The sequence below is a fragment of the Macadamia integrifolia genome, chromosome 4 (assembly GCF_013358625.1).
Source record: "Macadamia integrifolia cultivar HAES 741 chromosome 4, SCU_Mint_v3, whole genome shotgun sequence".
NCBI lineage: Eukaryota > Viridiplantae > Streptophyta > Magnoliopsida > Proteales > Proteaceae > Macadamia > Macadamia integrifolia.
Genome location: NC_056560.1, coordinates 30,200,787 through 30,217,862, shown reverse-complemented (window position 1 = coordinate 30,217,862; position 17,076 = coordinate 30,200,787). Strand labels below are relative to the sequence as shown.

At 37.5% G+C, this 17,076-nt stretch overlaps 3 protein-coding genes across 5 annotated transcripts in view; all 3 read left to right on the top strand.

Moving 5' to 3' along the window:
* Positions 1-1,126, top strand: part of LOC122076530 (protein TIC236, chloroplastic-like) — a 50,227-nt gene extending 49,101 nt beyond the window's left edge. For both annotated transcript variants that reach the window (XM_042641864.1, XM_042641865.1), the window contains exon 24: positions 735-1,126. In XM_042641864.1, the coding sequence (XP_042497798.1) occupies positions 735-881 (147 nt within the window). In that variant the 3' untranslated portion in view covers positions 882-1,126. The remainder of the gene's footprint in view (positions 1-734) is intronic.
* Positions 1,127-2,573: 1,447 nt separating this feature from the next.
* Positions 2,574-3,947, top strand: LOC122076392 (omega-hydroxypalmitate O-feruloyl transferase). Its single transcript, XM_042641694.1, has one exon. The coding sequence runs from the start codon at positions 2,574-2,576 to the stop codon at positions 3,945-3,947; it is 1,374 nt and encodes a 457-aa protein (XP_042497628.1).
* Positions 3,948-9,814: 5,867 nt separating this feature from the next.
* Positions 9,815-15,498, top strand: LOC122075461 (polyadenylate-binding protein-interacting protein 5-like). Of its 2 annotated transcripts, none has more exons than XM_042640497.1 (3): positions 9,815-10,118; positions 14,073-14,501; positions 15,161-15,498. In XM_042640497.1, the coding sequence occupies exons 2-3, from the start codon at positions 14,097-14,099 to the stop codon at positions 15,320-15,322; spliced, it is 567 nt and encodes a 188-aa protein (XP_042496431.1). In that variant the 5' UTR covers positions 9,815-10,118; positions 14,073-14,096; the 3' UTR covers positions 15,323-15,498. The 2 variants fall into 2 exon arrangements, with proteins under 2 accessions (XP_042496431.1, XP_042496430.1); XM_042640496.1 differs by having other exon boundaries at positions 9,816-10,124.
* Positions 15,499-17,076: the final 1,578 nt, after the last annotated feature.

The window sequence follows — 17,076 nt, the reverse complement described above, 5'->3', positions numbered from 1 at the left end:
CCCCCCCCCCCTTTAAAATATACCATTTTCTGATAAGCCTTTCCTTCCGTATAACCTTGTATCCCTAATAACTTAATCGAGATTTCGGTCATCTATCATTCACCACTGGATCATCCCAGTCAGAATAAATTTTATTTGCAAAAAACTCAAACTTGGAAAGACAGATCTCACTCGGAAAGTAAAAAAATAAAAGTAGAACTCCAACCATTCTCCTCATGGAAACCACTTTCCACCAAGCTGAGCCAGATGTCTTTGAATTTGGCTTTGGCACTAGATCAAAATAGATGTCCCTTGGGCCCTTACTAGAATACCCAGATTGTAGAATTGATAGAATACCCAGATTGTAGAATTGAATCAGCAGAAGCCACTAGTCAAAGTTATTGTAAAAGGGCATTCAGTTTATCAGAGAAATGGCCTTAGGCCTGTATCAAAGACAGCTGATTCATCCTAACATGTCTTCAGCTGGGATGGGGTGTCAATTTTATGGATGACAAATATCAGATGAATTTTCATTCATATCTATGATCTATTTAAGTGGCAGAAGAACAGTTGTATTCATTTCCTAGAAGAAAAAAAAGTAGCACAGCAGTATTGCCTGAATGATTTACCATTTTTCCTTCATGTTTTTAAACGAAAAAATATAGTTGACTCGGTTATCTTTTGAGGATTTTTTGTATCTGGTCTGTTGAGCAACATTTGTGTGCATGGCTGCATGCACTTCTTGTGATTTTCAGGCCTCAATTTCAAGACAGATGAAGGACTCTGAGATGGCAATGCAATGGACATTAATTTACCAGCTCACAAGTCGCCTACGTGTACTTTTGCAATCTACTCCATCTAAACGCCTCTTGTTCGAGTATTCTGCTACATCGCAGGATTGATGCATAGGTTGCCCTCCAAGTGGTGAATTCACTTCAGACTGGAAATAGCGCAAACAGTTTAGACTTGTAATGTTATGATCGCTGAATATACCAAATTCCCATTCAATTTTTTTCCTTTTTTTTCATTATTAGTTTTGTTAGAAGAAATTGTATATATATTCTTTGGGGCCAGTGAAATAATTGTAATATTGGATGTTGTAAATATACATTACTAGTCCATCAAAAAATTATATAGTACTAGTCAACATTCTTCTACCCAGAAATGAAAGATCATGTCCTAACTTCTCCAATTAAAGTCTGCAAAAAAGTTAACAAGAAATCTGGACTAGTGATGCAGATCAAGGGTACTCTCAGAAGTAACACAGGAGGAGAACCAGGCCAGTTTCTTAAGCCTGCAGTTCTTTGGTTGGATCAGTTATAGTTCAATACTGAACCAACTGGTTCCCCAATCGTGGGGCCTTTACAGGTTGTTCTTTTATTGATTCTCGGCTTTGTGATTTCCTTCTTCAGGTATGAAACTTCATATTCTTAGAATTTGACCATTGGATCAAGCTTGATTTCTGATATTATATTTCCACTTCCAATTAGATTCTTCGACCAGATTTTTGCTTGAATCTGATTCCTTGATTTAAATCTTCTGAAGTCTGGTTTCTTAAACCCACTGTGATTCTAGTTTTTTCATTGGATTTTTTAACCTAGTAACCCTAGGCTCTTAGGAACCCTAGAAGGCATGGCTTTCGTAGTTCCTTGACCAAGGAAGCAGTTTTGATAGCAAATTCTACACTGCCTCTTTGTCATTCCTTAGTAGTGTGATATAAGAGGATTTCAATATCGCATTCCATTCCACAGGTTCTCAATATCAAAAGAATTCTTCTCTTTTTTCCTTTTCATTATAAAGGTGAAGGGAGGGAGTACAAGTTAGTTCATGGCAGTTGATGGAAAGTAGAACATTTGAATGAAATCTAGGAATTTTATCTGATCCAAGAAAAGTGATCTGGGAGAATCCCCTCCCCCCAAAAAAAAAAAAAAAGTTTCGTGGAGAAGTTTCCCAACTCGAACCTTTCATAACTAGTTGTGCAATGAAGTAACATTACCATTGTGCCGAAGTCTACCCTCTATTTTTATTGAAGGGAGAAAGATGCCTCATTGTGTGTATATAAATATAAATATATATATATATATATATATAAACTATTCAGTAGCATTAGGCTCCCAACATCTAGATTACTACCCACTATACTTCAAACAACAATAAATCAACTTAATCAACAAAATTTAGATGCAGATTTCTTTAGAAAAGAATGTACAAATATTGCATGAACAAAGCCAAAAAACAAAAAATTAATAACATCAACATGAACCCCTTATCGTACGAATTCTTAAATGCCCTTGTCACAATACCAAGAGTCTCATTTAATCATCAAAACCTGTGGACTAAGAAATTCTCTCTTTACTGTGGGTGAAGGAAGGATATTTCTAGTTTCATCTAAATTTCAAACTCATCACATTTTCATAGACTTCATTGAAGCCAAATGAAAGATTTGAAAATGAAAAGAACAAGTCATGACTAAATCCAACATCAACTGCCTCATACCTATACCTTGTTCCCCTTCCTTGTTCAAATGTAAATTCCTACTTAACTTCAAGTAATTCGACAATTCACAACCACTCTTAAATCTTAATCACTCTTCCATGGCTTCATGGATTGAAGAGCTCCCACACCCACCCCACCTCAACATCTCTATTACCATAGACAATGTCACTACAGTCAACCCGGCTGGACCAATTCCGGCCAACTTTGGTGACTGTCTTTACCTCTCAAACCTCGACGATGTGGTCGGATCTCGGGTTTTCACCCCAACAGTTTACTTTTATGCATCAAACAGCTTGAATTCTGATCAGAAACCGGTCGGAAAGATTCTACGTAATGCATTAGCTAGTGTCTTAGTTCCTTACTACCCGTTTTCCGGTCGGCTCCGGGAGGCCCAAAATGGGAAATTGGAAGTCTATTTTGGGCCCAAACAAGGGGCCCTACTGTTAGAAGCCCACTCAGAGATGTCCATAAGTGACCTTGGAGACCTAACAGTTCCAAACCCGGCCTGGGCTCCATTGATCCATAGGGCCCCCAGTGAAGAGGCCTACCAAGTGGTGGACATGCCCTTGGTTATAGCCCAAGTAACAACCTTCACCTGCGGTGGCTTCAGCCTTGGCTTACGCCTCTGCCACTGCCTCTGCGACGGCTTAGGTGCCATGCAATTCATATCCGCTTGGGCCAACACCGCCCGAACCGGCACGGTGGTAACAAGCCCGATACCATGTTGGGACCGGGAATTTTTCCGGCCCAGTGACCCACCCAAGGTTAAGTTCCCTCACACCGAGTTCATGAGCATCGAGGACGGTTCGACCCTCACTTGGACCCTTTGGAAGGCCAAGCCGGTTCAGAAGTGTTACAGGGTGAGCCGGGAGTTTCAGACCGAGCTCAAACGGTCAGCCCAGCCCAACGATGGTGGCACGTGTACGACCTTTGATGCAATGGCAGCACATGTGTGGAGATCATGGGTGAAGGCACTCGAAGTAACACCTCTGGATTATGAACTTCGGTTGACCTTTTCTGTGAACGCTCGCCAGAAGCTTAGCAATCCACCGCTTAAAGAAGGGTTTTATGGTAACGTGGTTTGTTTGGCTTGTGTGACCAGAACGGTCTCGGATTTGGTCGAAGGGCGGCTCAAAGAGACGACCCGGTCGGTTCGGGAGGCTCGTCTCGGGATATCAGAGGAGTATGTGAGGTCGATGGTGGACTACATAGAGGTGAACCGACCAAGGAGGCTTGAGTTTGGGGGGAAATTGACGATCACGCAGTGGACCAGGTTCTCCATGTACGAGTTGGCGGATTTTGGGTGGGGCCACCCGGTTTATGCCGGTCCGATCGATTTAACACCAACCCCACAGGTCTGCGTGCTTTTGCCGGAGTGTGGTGAGAATTGTAGCGTTGATATGGTGGTGTGCATTTGCCTGCCTGATTCTGCTTCCGCTAGATTTAGAGAGATCTTATATCAAATTGACTAAAAGCACCCGGCCATAGACAAGGGAAACCCTCTGATTGGATTCTGGAGGGGTATTTCTGACCATGAATAATAATGTGAGAATTAATGATAAGTTTGAAGCCCAATCATATGGTTACATCACTAGTCAAGAGGATTCTTTCTACTCTCCAAGAATGCAACTTTCCACTCACATGGATTTTCTTAATATTTTTTCTTTACAGTTCTTCATATGTAGGTTTTGTTAATTTGAAGACAACCATTGGCATAGCATGTAGATTTCTTCCCATGTTGGCCTAATTGGAATCTTTACAGAATGGAATTTGTTTTTCATGCACCGTGGTTGAAGGAAAAGTACAGCTTTTAGAGTTATAAATGCCCTTCATCCTTGTGTAATGGAGTTGATATTACCCTTTGACTGTTCCTTGATGCCTTTTGCACACCATCCAAACCCTCGATCAAGGATTTCCCTGTTATCCATGGTCCCTTGACCATAGGTTAAGAAAAACTGCCTCCTTAATAAATAGTTGATCGTGTTTTGATTTTCTTTTGAGCCGTCTCAATTGGGTTTTATAGATGCGGGCTTGGAAATGACACTCTAACCCCTTTCATGTTCTTGTAGGGGAACATAGATGCAAACTTGAAAATGACAACTTGAAAATGACATCCTAACCCTTTTCACATTCTTGTAAGGGAACACGTATAAATGCGAGCTTAGAAATGACATCCTAACCCCTTTCACGTTCTTATAGCAGGACTAATTAGTGACTACTCAAATCTAAATCTCAATGATGTTTTTCACAAAACCCTTTTGAGAGAGAGAGAACAAATGATTTTGAATTGGAAAACTCTCCCATCAGGGATTATCTAATAGAAAATAAATGCGAAAACGATTCATAGAGATCGATTAGCATGCATGATAAACACTACAAAGACAAGTTTTTGGCATACCTGAATCTATAGCTGAAGAATAACAACTCCTCAATTCTCTTTTCATATACTACTTATACAACACGATCAATGTTGGTCTGATATACCCTCTTTCTTTTTCGCTTTAGGTCATTTGCCTTTCAATGTTGGTATGATATACCCTCTTTCTTTTTCGCTTTAGGTCATTTGCCTTACTTAATGGGTCGATGATAATTATATATAGGGGTGAGGGTAAGGACCAACCCTGCAAAGAAATTAGGGTTTCCTCCCCATTAAGGAAACAATACCTTAGGTCCACACATAATAATAAATATTTTATACCATTAAGGTGTGCTAATAGAATCCAATATCTCCATAGAGATCACTTACCAATAATGTTGGATTCTTTCTGCTTACTCCATCTGTAGTCAACACCACTAAATCGATTTTGAAAACAAATCTTTGACTATGCTAGCCCACATAATTGGAAATCTTACATTATCAAGTCCAATATTGATAGATCATCTCTTGGATGCCCAAGTCGTGCGGCTATTGATGGACTTTGTAAAGATGACTAAAGGGAGATTTCTTTGTGGATTTCCTATCTATATTGGCCATAACTACGCATACATAGCTAAAGCTCTTGCTGTGCATAAAGCTTTGTCCCTTGCCAAAGGTAAAGGATTCTCTAATGTGATTGAAAGTGATAATTGATGATAGTGAATAACTTAAAGGGTGATTCTTCATCATGTCCTTGGAAAATTTCTCATTCATTGTTATTAAGGATCTGAATTGAAAATCGAAACCATTTATCAAAATCAAATCGAGTTATTTACATCGAAATCGTAAAACCGTTTAATAAATGGCTCGGCTCTAGTTTCAAGTTTAAGATCGATCAGTTAAATGGGTCGGGTCGGTTTTAACCGTAACCAGTTGGTTTCAAACCGAATTGATACCGTGAAAACCAAACCATTTAAACCGTCAAAACCAATCCGATTAACCTTATAACGATTAAATATTTTGTTGTTTTAACAAAACATAATGGTTTAATTTAGGAAAGAATTATAGACCATACAGGTTGTCCAACAATCTATTCAATAATTTACTTCTATTATGTAGTTATGTAGTTAAATTCTTGCTTGTTCAATGCCTCAGTTAATTTGATACAAGATTGAAGTGTTTATCAACAAAAGCAAATTTTAGTAAGCATGCGAATAAACTAACAAACCGATTACTAACCGTTTAAAAATTGTATAGAATAAACCGCAATTAAAACCGTGAAACCAGCATCGTTTAAGAATCGTGAAACCGAAACCATTTGCTAAAATGTTGTGGTTCCAGAAAGTACAACCATTTAGTAAATAGTGTGATTTTGATTTCAGCCAAATAAATGTAAACCAAACTGAACCACACTATATACACTCAAACTTAACCAATTAACACCCTTACACACACCTGTGCCAGCCAGGAGATAGTGTTCTCAAATTAATTCTTTTTTTTCCTTGTACTATTGCAATCAATGTAGATGATAGATCCTATTATTTTTCAATGTTTAAAAAAAAATTAGCGGATTATAAGGCCTTTTTTTTTTTTTGTGAAACTTTTACAAACTAGCCCAAACACCTAAAATATATAAACGGTGAAGAAATGGAAGACGGGGAGAGAGTTCGAGATAGAGAGAATATAGAAACGCTGGCTGGCCAACTTGGAGAAGGCCCGGTCAGGTCTTGTTCGTCATGACCACTCTGTCAAAGACTTCAGGCTTAAGATTTTGGTTAGCCCAACATTTTAAAAGGGACATCTGCTAATGTGAGCTTGATGGTGAGATAACAGCTGCCTTCAATATCTAACACGTCGGATTGGTTGGGACTAAGGGTGTCAATCGGTTCAGTTGTGGTTCGGTTAAGAGGGATGATGAAATGATGAAGTAACTCAGTTCCATATTTGGATACTCAAGCCGATTTAATTCGATTCAGCTCGGTTTCAATTTCAATTCAATTCTATAATATGGTTTTAATTTGATTTTGTAACTCGGTTTTAATTCAGTTATATAAATGGTTCCACTCTTGGACTATGATTGTGATGGACCAAAGACCATAATGGGCTCAAGTTATGGATATTCTGGCCATTGTTAACTCCAAAATTATCTTAGCATGTGAATATATGCAACAAATTACAAAAAATACTTCCCACCAAAAAGAAAAAAAAAAAGATGAATACTCATATACTCAAACCAATATCAATTCGGTTCGGTTTGATTTGAACCGATAGTTCTTATGCCGTAAATCATAGTCGAACTAAACCGACATGAATACTTATATACTCAAACTGAATTTGAACCAAATTAATTTGATACGATTTGATTCGATTAATTCAGCTCGATTTCAAATTAAGTATTCAATTTTTGTTGCAAATTGACACCCGGGGTTTTAAAACCCAGCCCAACCCAACCCGACCCATTAACAAGTGTTGATGAACCCACAGTAGATAGATCTACTGAATAGGAAACGTGGGAGATCTTTAATTAAGAGATTGCTTCCTAGAAGAAGAGGGAGTGACATGGCATATGGAGAGAGAGAGAGAGAGAGAGAGAGAAAAAGATGAGTTCTATTTCCATTTAGGAATTGGCTTCTTAACGCAGAAAAGGACAACTTACGTAGGGTTAGGAGAGAAAGATGTTAGAGATAGGGGAGGAAACCAAAATCCTCCAACGATCCAACTTCCTAAATCTGTAAAAACCCTAATCCCGACAAAGATAGGAATGAAATTGCTTTGTACCCAAACCTCTCTTTCTATATAAGCATGCATGATCGAACACTTACTAATCTCACGAACCTTCAATCTCTCCACTTACAGTAATAAGATCTGAGATCTATAACAGTTATAACTAACAAGATTAAGAACTCCATTTCTCTCCTCAAACTTCACTCACTCACAATGGACAACACTACCGACAAGTCTAACCCTGGTTATCAACTTCTGCAACTTCTTCGTTATTATGATCAAGCCCGACTAAAGCGACAGCAGCAGCAACAACAAGAAGAACAAGAACAAGCACAACTAGTCTTAGAGAATAGCACTAATAATCAATCTGGTGTTGAAAACTCAAGCAGCACTGAGAGGGAGACTGCAAGTCAGAATTCTCAGCAGCCGTTCTCCTTTTTTGTTAATGAGGTGAGAACCTACTGCTTTATTATTTCCTTCTTGTTTGTAATTAATTCATTTTCCAATCTCATCTTCTTCATCATTCTCGTAATTCTCTCTGGTGGATTACGATGAAGAGGTAGCCATTATAGCTTCTCAATTTTCGGAACTTCTCTTTGGAATCAAGCTTCAAACACCTTCAATTCTCATATTGGGATATTTTATATTTTCTCTGTTTGGTTCGATTTTGATTCCAGGACTAAAATCATTGAATAAATCAAACTATCTATTTTCAAACCAAATAAGGAATCGAGTAAAAAATTATATACTTTTTGGAAGAAAGAACACTTCCTCTTAACGTGTACTTATGCCAAGACACAGCAGGAGCGAAAAGATAACACTTAATGTATATTATGTTCAATTCAGTTTTGGTTTATATATTTTATATCTTGAACCAAACCAAATAACTAAAATCAAACCAATTGCTGCCCTTACTTTTAGTGTTTGTATTCAGCTGATTTCCTGGTTTCGATGTACTGGACGCGGATTGTTACTCTCACCTCACAAATCCCTAATCCTAATTCTATACATAAGATCATAATTTGTTCTCTTTCTTTCTTTCTTTCTTTCTTTCTTTCTTTCTTTCTTTTTTTTTTTATTTTTTTGAATCCTTTCTTCTTATGATAGATATTGGAAAACTTCTTTGACCACATCCATCGTTTATTATGATTTTTTCTTCTATTGATACTTATTCTTTACGACTATGTTTGATTACAAGAGAAATTTAAAAGGTATGGAAGTGAAGTTTTCAAACTTTAAAATGAAATTTTTATAATCACCCATTACAAAAATGTCCTTTCTAAATTTGAATTTTTCACTTAAACTTCTTTTCATTCCCCTCCTCCTAACCAATTAGGAATAGAATTCCTCTCCATAGAGTGATCCTAGGGCTGAGGTGACCTGGGCACGTGCCCTACGATCACTCTCTGGTCCCTAGACTCTATGAAGAAAAGCCAGATCCTAGCCTACTATAAAATCTCATGAAAATTATATGCAAAGCTAGCTTTTCTTATTCTTTTACTTTTCTTTATTATTTATTTAAATTTTGGTTTGTTCACTAACTCTTTTTTTTCATAGGTATTAGACCTTGAATCACGTCCAGCTCCCAAAGCTCAAAGCAATATGTGAAGATGCAGGATTCCAAAATAGAACTATAAGAAATTTCTTGTTATAACCTCTATCCATCCATGATCAGCTTGTATGAAAGGTACCATACTTATAAATGGAATATGTGATTTAATTACAATATTTCTTTGTTAAAACTTTTCATCAACATGCATGAGAGTTACTTTTTCTTTTTTTCTTTTTTTCTTTTTCTTTTTTTCTTTTATTCTTTTATTATTGGAGAACTTGAATCCATGTTTTGTGGTCAAAAGAAAAATTATGGCACTTTGAATTATAAGGTATACTCACGCGAAAGTATCCCCTTGTGAAATCTTCCACACTAAATGTATAAAAGTACGAGAAAGGGCATCACACGGTTTACATACAAAGGAGACCCATAGGTCTGAGAGGAGAGAGAGAGAGAAGGCTTAGATCAATGTATCAATACCTTATCAACCAATATGTATTGATATCGCTGATTCCTGAATCCTATACAGATCGGGAGTATCAGCAAAAAAACGGTGTGTTTCGGAATTCATAACTGATACAGCTCTATCCATATTGTGTCGGTATTGGTATTGATATTGGTATCGGCATCGGTAGCGCACGACACCGGCAGCGTGGCCACTAGTTTCCTTTAATTCAGGGAAAGTTGCGTTACATCACTCTTATGTAACCGGGTGGTCTTCGCTCTTTTTTAGCCGTTTTCATTCTCTCTCTCTCTCTCTCTCTCTCTCTCTCTCTCTCGATGCTTTCTTTTACTTTCAGATTCTGATAATGATAAGCCATCATCTTTAATGGCGTCGGATCTCTCTTTCGGTTCCACTGTTTGAACTCCGTTCACTATATCCCTTCTGCAACCCCACTGTCTGGCGCCTCGACGATCTTAATCTTATAAATATTCGAAGTCTCCGGTTGTTTGGGAAGATCAAACGTTCGAGTTAGGTTTTTATTGCGATCAACTAATGCTCTGCGGCCTGTAAGTGTAAGTTTGTATTGATCGATCCGTTTCTTATTTCTGTATCTTCATTTATTTTTAATGTTTGATCCAGTAGTTGCTTTCTTAAATTTTTATTTTAGATGGTTAGTATTGGGAAAATTTTAATCTTTTTATCGGACTAGGAGAGGAAAGACTCCATTGTGGTATGTTATGGTTGAATTTGATTTCGATTCCATTGCTTTTATTTATGGAGGTATCTTTGATTCCTCGTGGTTTGTCGTCACTTGTATGAGACTCTGAGTAATATTGTAGAATTCCTAAGATTATTTTCCATTGTCAGACTGAGCAAATTTTTGTTTCATTTTTTTGGAATACAGGTTTTAATTTGTGTTTATTATAGTCACATACTCACATGGGGTAATGATTACAAAGGTTTTTTTTTTTTTTAATTTGAAAATTTTCCCTACCCTTCTCTTTAATACCCCTTGCAACGAAATGAAGCCTTAATTATCTTCCTTATGCTCTTAATATTGCTACTCACTATAACCTTGTTGATGTAGGGGAATACCTAGACACTAGGGTCCCTATACAGGCTGATTAGGTAGGTTATACTAAGATTTGTGAAACCCAGACAAGGACTGAAATTAAGGGAATGGCAGCAACATACATGATCAATATGTAGATTAAAACAGAAATTGAGCAGTGAACAATAGAATCCTAAGTGGATACACCAACCCAACGAGGCTTCAATTGGGAATATGGGGATGGGGTACATGGGCGGCATATATCGAGTGCACATTCATTCACTATTCAAAAAATAATAGGTGCTAAGGTAGGCCTTAACTTTGCAGCCAACGAACAAAAAACAGGAATATGCTCAATACGAGGATTCAATAAGAAACAAGATAATAGGCAAAAAAAACTATAAACGGGGAATAATAGGCATAAGTTTGAAATCGTGGATGGGAAAGCTTCATATGTGACCTGCCATAAAGAGAGGAGAAAAAGTAGAAGAAACTAATAAGAGAGAGAGGGGGGCAGAGAGAGATTTGATACCTTATCTTTCACCAAGAAGAAGTGGAGAGAGAGAGAGAGAGAGAAAGAAGAAGTAGAAGAACCACAATGGAGAAGAGCCATAATGAGAGAGAGAGGCCACAATTTTTCATTCCTTCAATAATAATATTCATTAAAAAAAATTCTTCCTTACATCAATCACAGCCTTATAGGCTTTAGAGATACCAATTGCAAAAGACAAGTCCTATTTTAGGAAATAAAGACTAACATAGAAAGGCCTAGGAAAAGAAAATAAGAAACTGATATTATTCCTAGAATCTAATTAAAGGAAACAAGTCATTTGCTAAAGTCAGTGGCTTCTCTTGGAGGTATAGCTGTCTGGACAGCTGTAATCTTCTAGCAAAATCTGGGCATGTTCCTCTTGTTGCATGTTGGATCTATGGGGTCTTTTGGAAGTCAAAATTAGCTCAATATTTGGGGTGGTTTATTGAACCAAAGGGCCAGGAATTAATTAATGTTGAACCAACCTTTGGGCCTTGACTCGATGGGTCTTCTAGCAACATGATATTCTTGGAAGTCATCGTCTGTCCATATGGAGGCTGTAGAATGTTGATCGCTGCGACAACTCCTCTGGTATACTTAAAATCCACAACCAACTGGGCTGATGTCCGCATCACTTGTTTTACTTTACTGCATGGGAGGAGCTCATCTTGGCTTCCCTGAATAGTCTATTGTCTGTTTTTCTTTTTTTTTCACGCTTGATTTGGTCTTTCTGGTGGTATGAAACATACTACTTTTTCCAACATAACCCCTTAACAATGCATGCCTACTTATATTTCTTCTTCGATGTGCCTTCCCCCCCCCCCCCCAAAAAAAAAGTTTAGATTAAGTGACCATTTTGGATGGTTTCAATTAACTTGTGATGCAAATACACACCTATGGAGAGATCCATACCGATCTGGGTGTCCGAACATAGATGAATCAGATCCATATTGTTTTTGGGTCTAGTAGGATTTTAAGAACTTTTATTTATTAAGGAATATTATGGGAATCTTCTATTTTAAGTCTTTATTTCCAAAGTGGTAGGATATGTAGAACATAGTTAGAGTCGGTTTAGGCCTTGTTTTCTTTTTGAATTGTTTGTCTTGTTATCATGCCAAGGCAGCGATTTTCCTGGGGCCTAGGCGACTGGCCATAGGAAAACCGCCGCCTTATTGCACTACATGTTGCCTTATGTTTTTGCACTTATATATGTCAAATATAATTTAAAACATTTATTTAAGATATTATTCATAAATAAGCAAATACCCCCTATCTGGATCCAATAAAAATAGTTTAAAAATCAAATTCCAAAAGGATAAAAAAATAACCCCCCAGTCCAAGAACAAAAACTGGATTTTTGGTTGTAGGGGCGGTTTTCAACTTTCAAATGCCAGTGTTTTTCTCAATTCTGAAAATTTATAAATTTTATCATGGCAAAACATTGTTAAAAACTAAAAGTTTGGTAAAATAATATTTTGTTTTGATGTCCATAAAATTATTTTCATTTAGACGATTTTAATAGCATTCATGCACTTTGATAAGCTTGACCAGAACATAACTTTGTCATTGCAACTTAGATTTAAGTAATCTTAGACTTGTTGAAAAGCTGGTTTTGTGTTATACCCAATACAAAAAGTCTCATGTAAAAATAAAATCATTTGACCAGTCAAAATTATTATAAAACAAGAGAATTTCTTAAATGTTGATTTTTATGACTTGATGTGGCTTAATATTGATTTTTAATGACTTTCCACCAGGCGCTTAGGCAACCCTTGGTTCACCTTGGCGTCGTGACAACTTTGCTTGTTAGTCTTTTATTTTCCTATATATATGCTTACAACCAACATTTCGGAGGCGGAATATAAAAATGAATTGAGTTGAGTGTTGGAGAGCCTGCGGGTAGTGTGTGCGATTCCCCCCCCCCCCAATTCTCTTGTGCGATTCCTCTCCCTCCCCTACTTCTTAAGGATTCTTTCCCTTCTCCTACCGGCCCTCCACCAACTGGGATTTTTTCCCTTTTCCTTTTCCATATTTTCCCCCTTATTTTATTGACTCAGACACTCAGTAAATGTGGTGTTCAATTTTAGCTTGTTTATCTTTATACATGTACTTCTTATGAACTTCTAAATATTTCAATGTCTTAAGGCTCTGTTTGCTTGCAAGGGCAAAAAGGGAAGGGAAATGAAAATTTTCAAACCTAAAAGGAATCTTTTATATTCATTACCCAACCTGATTGTATAAACAACTTAAATTTCTTACCATATTTTAGTAATGATACATTTTAGTTGCAATTTTAATTTTATTTTTCAAGTCCAAGGGATTTTTTTTTTAATACCCAGGGTGTCCGGATCTTTGATCCGACTAATCCCTAGGGTCACCGTGATACTGCTTACACAAGACCAGGTCAATCCGAGACGAAAACTCTCGTGCGGTGGCCCCAAGAAGTTAGGTGCAGCGGCGAAGGTTTGATCACGGGACCTTGCTTCCTGAGGCCGAATACCATGTCCCCTTCACGCCAACTGCGCTAACCCCTTGGGGTTAAGTCCAAGGGATTTGAATGCGAAGTAAAGTGAAATTCGATTATCAAATATGGAGTGATATGGAGTTAGTGACATAACAATGTGGCATAATGATTACAAAAGTTTCTTAATTAGGTTCAAAAAATTCACTTCCCTTCCCTCAATTCCCCTTGCAACCAAATGGAGCATAAGTGTACACATTATTTGAACCTGGAACCTTGTAGAAGGATGAATTTTACTAAATGAGATCAATGTGGCTAGCAGACTCCAGTCCCCACCGCCGCCTCTTGACCCAAAGAAAACTTGTGTATGAGTAGTCCTGTTTGCTTCATTTATTGTAATGGCTCCACTTCAATATTTTCTGGGTTCTCATTCTAGTCTTAGTTATTGTTCCATTTGGTGATACATCTTTGAACAGGAAGATCACCCCCAAGCTTAGACAATGAAGCCAGGAAATTCTTCTTTGAATCCATATGCAGTATCTTACATACCTCTCTCCAAACGAGTGGAAACTGGTGATGGAACTTCCTGGTCTGGAGCTCCATCTGAGAACCATCAAGTGACTAAACAGAACAAAGTACAAGGAGAAGCTTCTCTTGACTTCAGCATCCATGGCATTGAAAAACTACTCGATTCCGAGGATGGAACACAGAAGGGAACTCATGATTCATGGTCACGGAATCTAAATGGCAAGACAGAAAAACAGGGAACTCAGGAAGATTCTGAGATCGATCTGGCATATCTTAGCGCTATGTTTCCTGGTATATCTGATCAGTCACTTGCCGATGTCTATTCTGTAAATGAGGGCGACCTGGATGCATCAGTTGATATGCTGCATCAACTTGAGGTAATGAACTTTTCTGATGGTAGGCCATGTACTCTTTTTGTCAAGGTTCGGTGCCCTTTCTGGCAATTTTATTGTTGTGCTACTGTGATGGTTTTGGGGTCTGATCTCTTTGTTTTTCCCTTTTCCTTTATTCTAATATTTTTCCTTTTTCTAACCTAGAGGTGCATATTTATAACCTATAGAATAGATGCTGCCACCAATATTATTTGTATTCTATATTTTGCTCTTGCATTGTTCAAGTGGCACAGATTTTACCATACAATGAATATGTCATATGATGGTCCGTGAACCAACTTCATAAAGAATTTGGTTAGAACAAACTGTATGTAAACTTCTTTTTTCTTCGCTTTTCTGGAATAACATCTCCTTTCATTGACTTTTTTCTGTTAACATCCCGGATTGATCAGTTTTCTTAACATGATTCTGCTATCCAGTTTATTCTGGCACCATGCACTGGGGACAAACTGAACTCGATTAATCCCTATTGATAATGAATTGATTTCAACCTGATCTCTATGATCATGTTTCATGTTTGTTGTGCCATACATAGTTCTTGTTATCACCCACTGCAGGGTGGGTAATTCTTGTTATTCCCATGTTCAACCAGTCCTTGATCCTTGTTGACCAGTTTATCATTTATTTTTTTTTCCTGTTTGCAGGTCTATCCTGCAGACGTTTCTCAACGTCTTCCAGACTCCTTGGACGTTGGTGATGTGTCAGGGATTGAGTATTCATCCGAAGGCACATCTGTGAGACCAAATCAAACCACCCCTGGTGAAGCTAGTGGGTCTTTGTCTTCTTCATTGAAATCAGCCTCTTGACTTGTGCTCCAACAGCCTGCAGTGTGAGAAAGTTGGGAAAAGAAGATTGATGTCTGCTTTTTTGTGGATTGTGTGGTGAGAAGTAAAAAAGCTTGGAGAGGGGGTATTCTTTCCTCTGCTGAACTGATAGATATCGACCTTGGTACATGTTATAATTTTAGTTGCTGTGTTCATTATGTCTTTCCTTTCTGTCATCATGGTTTTGTTCCATGGGCAATCAGCTCATCATCCCCTGTGCAGTTCTTATTCTGCAAATTACTCTCATCTGAAATGAGAGCGATTTTCTTTCTCTTTTGATGTTAAAGCTTTGCAGGGTAGTAGCTCATCTATGAAACTAAGAAGGTATTCTGCAAAACCCAGAAAGTAAGAAATTAACCAAATCTAATGATTTTGAAACCCAAAGTATCCACTATAATCCGTGGAACAGCCTATATAAAGAGAATACATTTTGTATGAATTCTAAAAAATTTGATTTCATAGATGGTTGACACCATCTGATTTGCCACTTATGCATGATTAACAGTAGTTACCAAATCATTTAAAATATTTTATTCTCCTTGTTATACAGATCAAATATATATTTTTGTATTGAAATAAAAAAATTGCCCCCCTTAACTGGGACCTCTCTTCCTACTTTGTGTGCATCATCATCAGTTAACGTGGTGACAATAACATGTTTTGACAAGTTCTTTCTATTTCTTTATTAATTTGGATAATGTCAGGGGTGTCACGAATAATTCAAAACATTTTAGTCAAATATTTGAATAAAACTTATTTCCTTAAAATGCCGTACCAAGATTGCGTTGATTTAATTAGGTTAACTTGTTGGAATAGAATAGGCCAAAACCGTGCAAAAATGTTCAACCTTGATCCCGACTTAAATATCCTTGTTAAAAATGTGCAAAATATTTGGCTTCAGAGTCCCGATTAATCCTTAGGGAGATTAGCACAACAATCCATGTATGGAATCAAATTTGGAATCATGTGTCTATCCATACAATCCCCAATTCGTCTTAACCAACTGAACGACTCACGAATGAGTCCGAATCACTTTGCTAGAGCAAGTTATCTTCTTTGGGGGAGAGCTACTACTCCTCAGAGTTCTTATTAAAAAAAGAAAAACGTAAGGATCAGATGATCTTTCAACCATTTGATGATTCTATTGAAGCTTTTTTTATTTTTTTGGTCCAATAATTGTTGGGATAAGACAAGATAACTATCGTCTCTCAAAGTCCTCGATTTTGGTGTATCTCTGTTTGAATCCATCCAGCCATGGATCTGATACTACTTAATTATTTTAAGATTATAAATTTTGAAGTTCTGCCTGGAATAGGAGCAAGAACAGGGGTTGAAGTGAGAGAGCTAGAGAGGCTGTATGACTTAGGGTGGTAGACAGCAAGACCAAAGTGCAATGACCAAGTAGAAAAGCACCTCTAATTGAACCCAACACTACCCTCAAGACGGGTATCAAAAATAAGGCCTGATGGACTCTTTCTCACAAGCTGCGTACATTATATGATCCTCTCTATAGATTCCAATGATGATAGCCTCATACACTGGGATACCCTTTTATTGATTGAGATTTTTTTTTTTATCATTAAGTGTTAAGAGAACGAAACCAATTGGACCAACCAATAAATCCGATACTGAGTACCCAACTCCCACCCGTGCTGTGGAGCCCATCCCTTTATTTTAGGAGGTTTTTTTTCATAATTTTTAGATCAAGTTTAAACAACACCCCTCCCCTTTCCAAA

What these genes read in the sequence shown, in the direction of transcription:
- LOC122076392 (XM_042641694.1), top strand. Translation starts at nt 2,574, where the DNA reads ATGGCTTCATGGATTGAAGAGCTCCCACACCCACCCCACCTCAACATC.
- LOC122075461 (XM_042640497.1), top strand. Translation starts at nt 14,097, where the DNA reads ATGAAGCCAGGAAATTCTTCTTTGAATCCATATGCAGTATCTTACATA. An exon ending in ATATGCTGCATCAACTTGAG is followed by an intron (nt 14,502 to 15,160) that starts GTAATGAACTTT and finishes TCCTGTTTGCAG; the next exon opens with GTCTATCCTGCAGACGTTTC.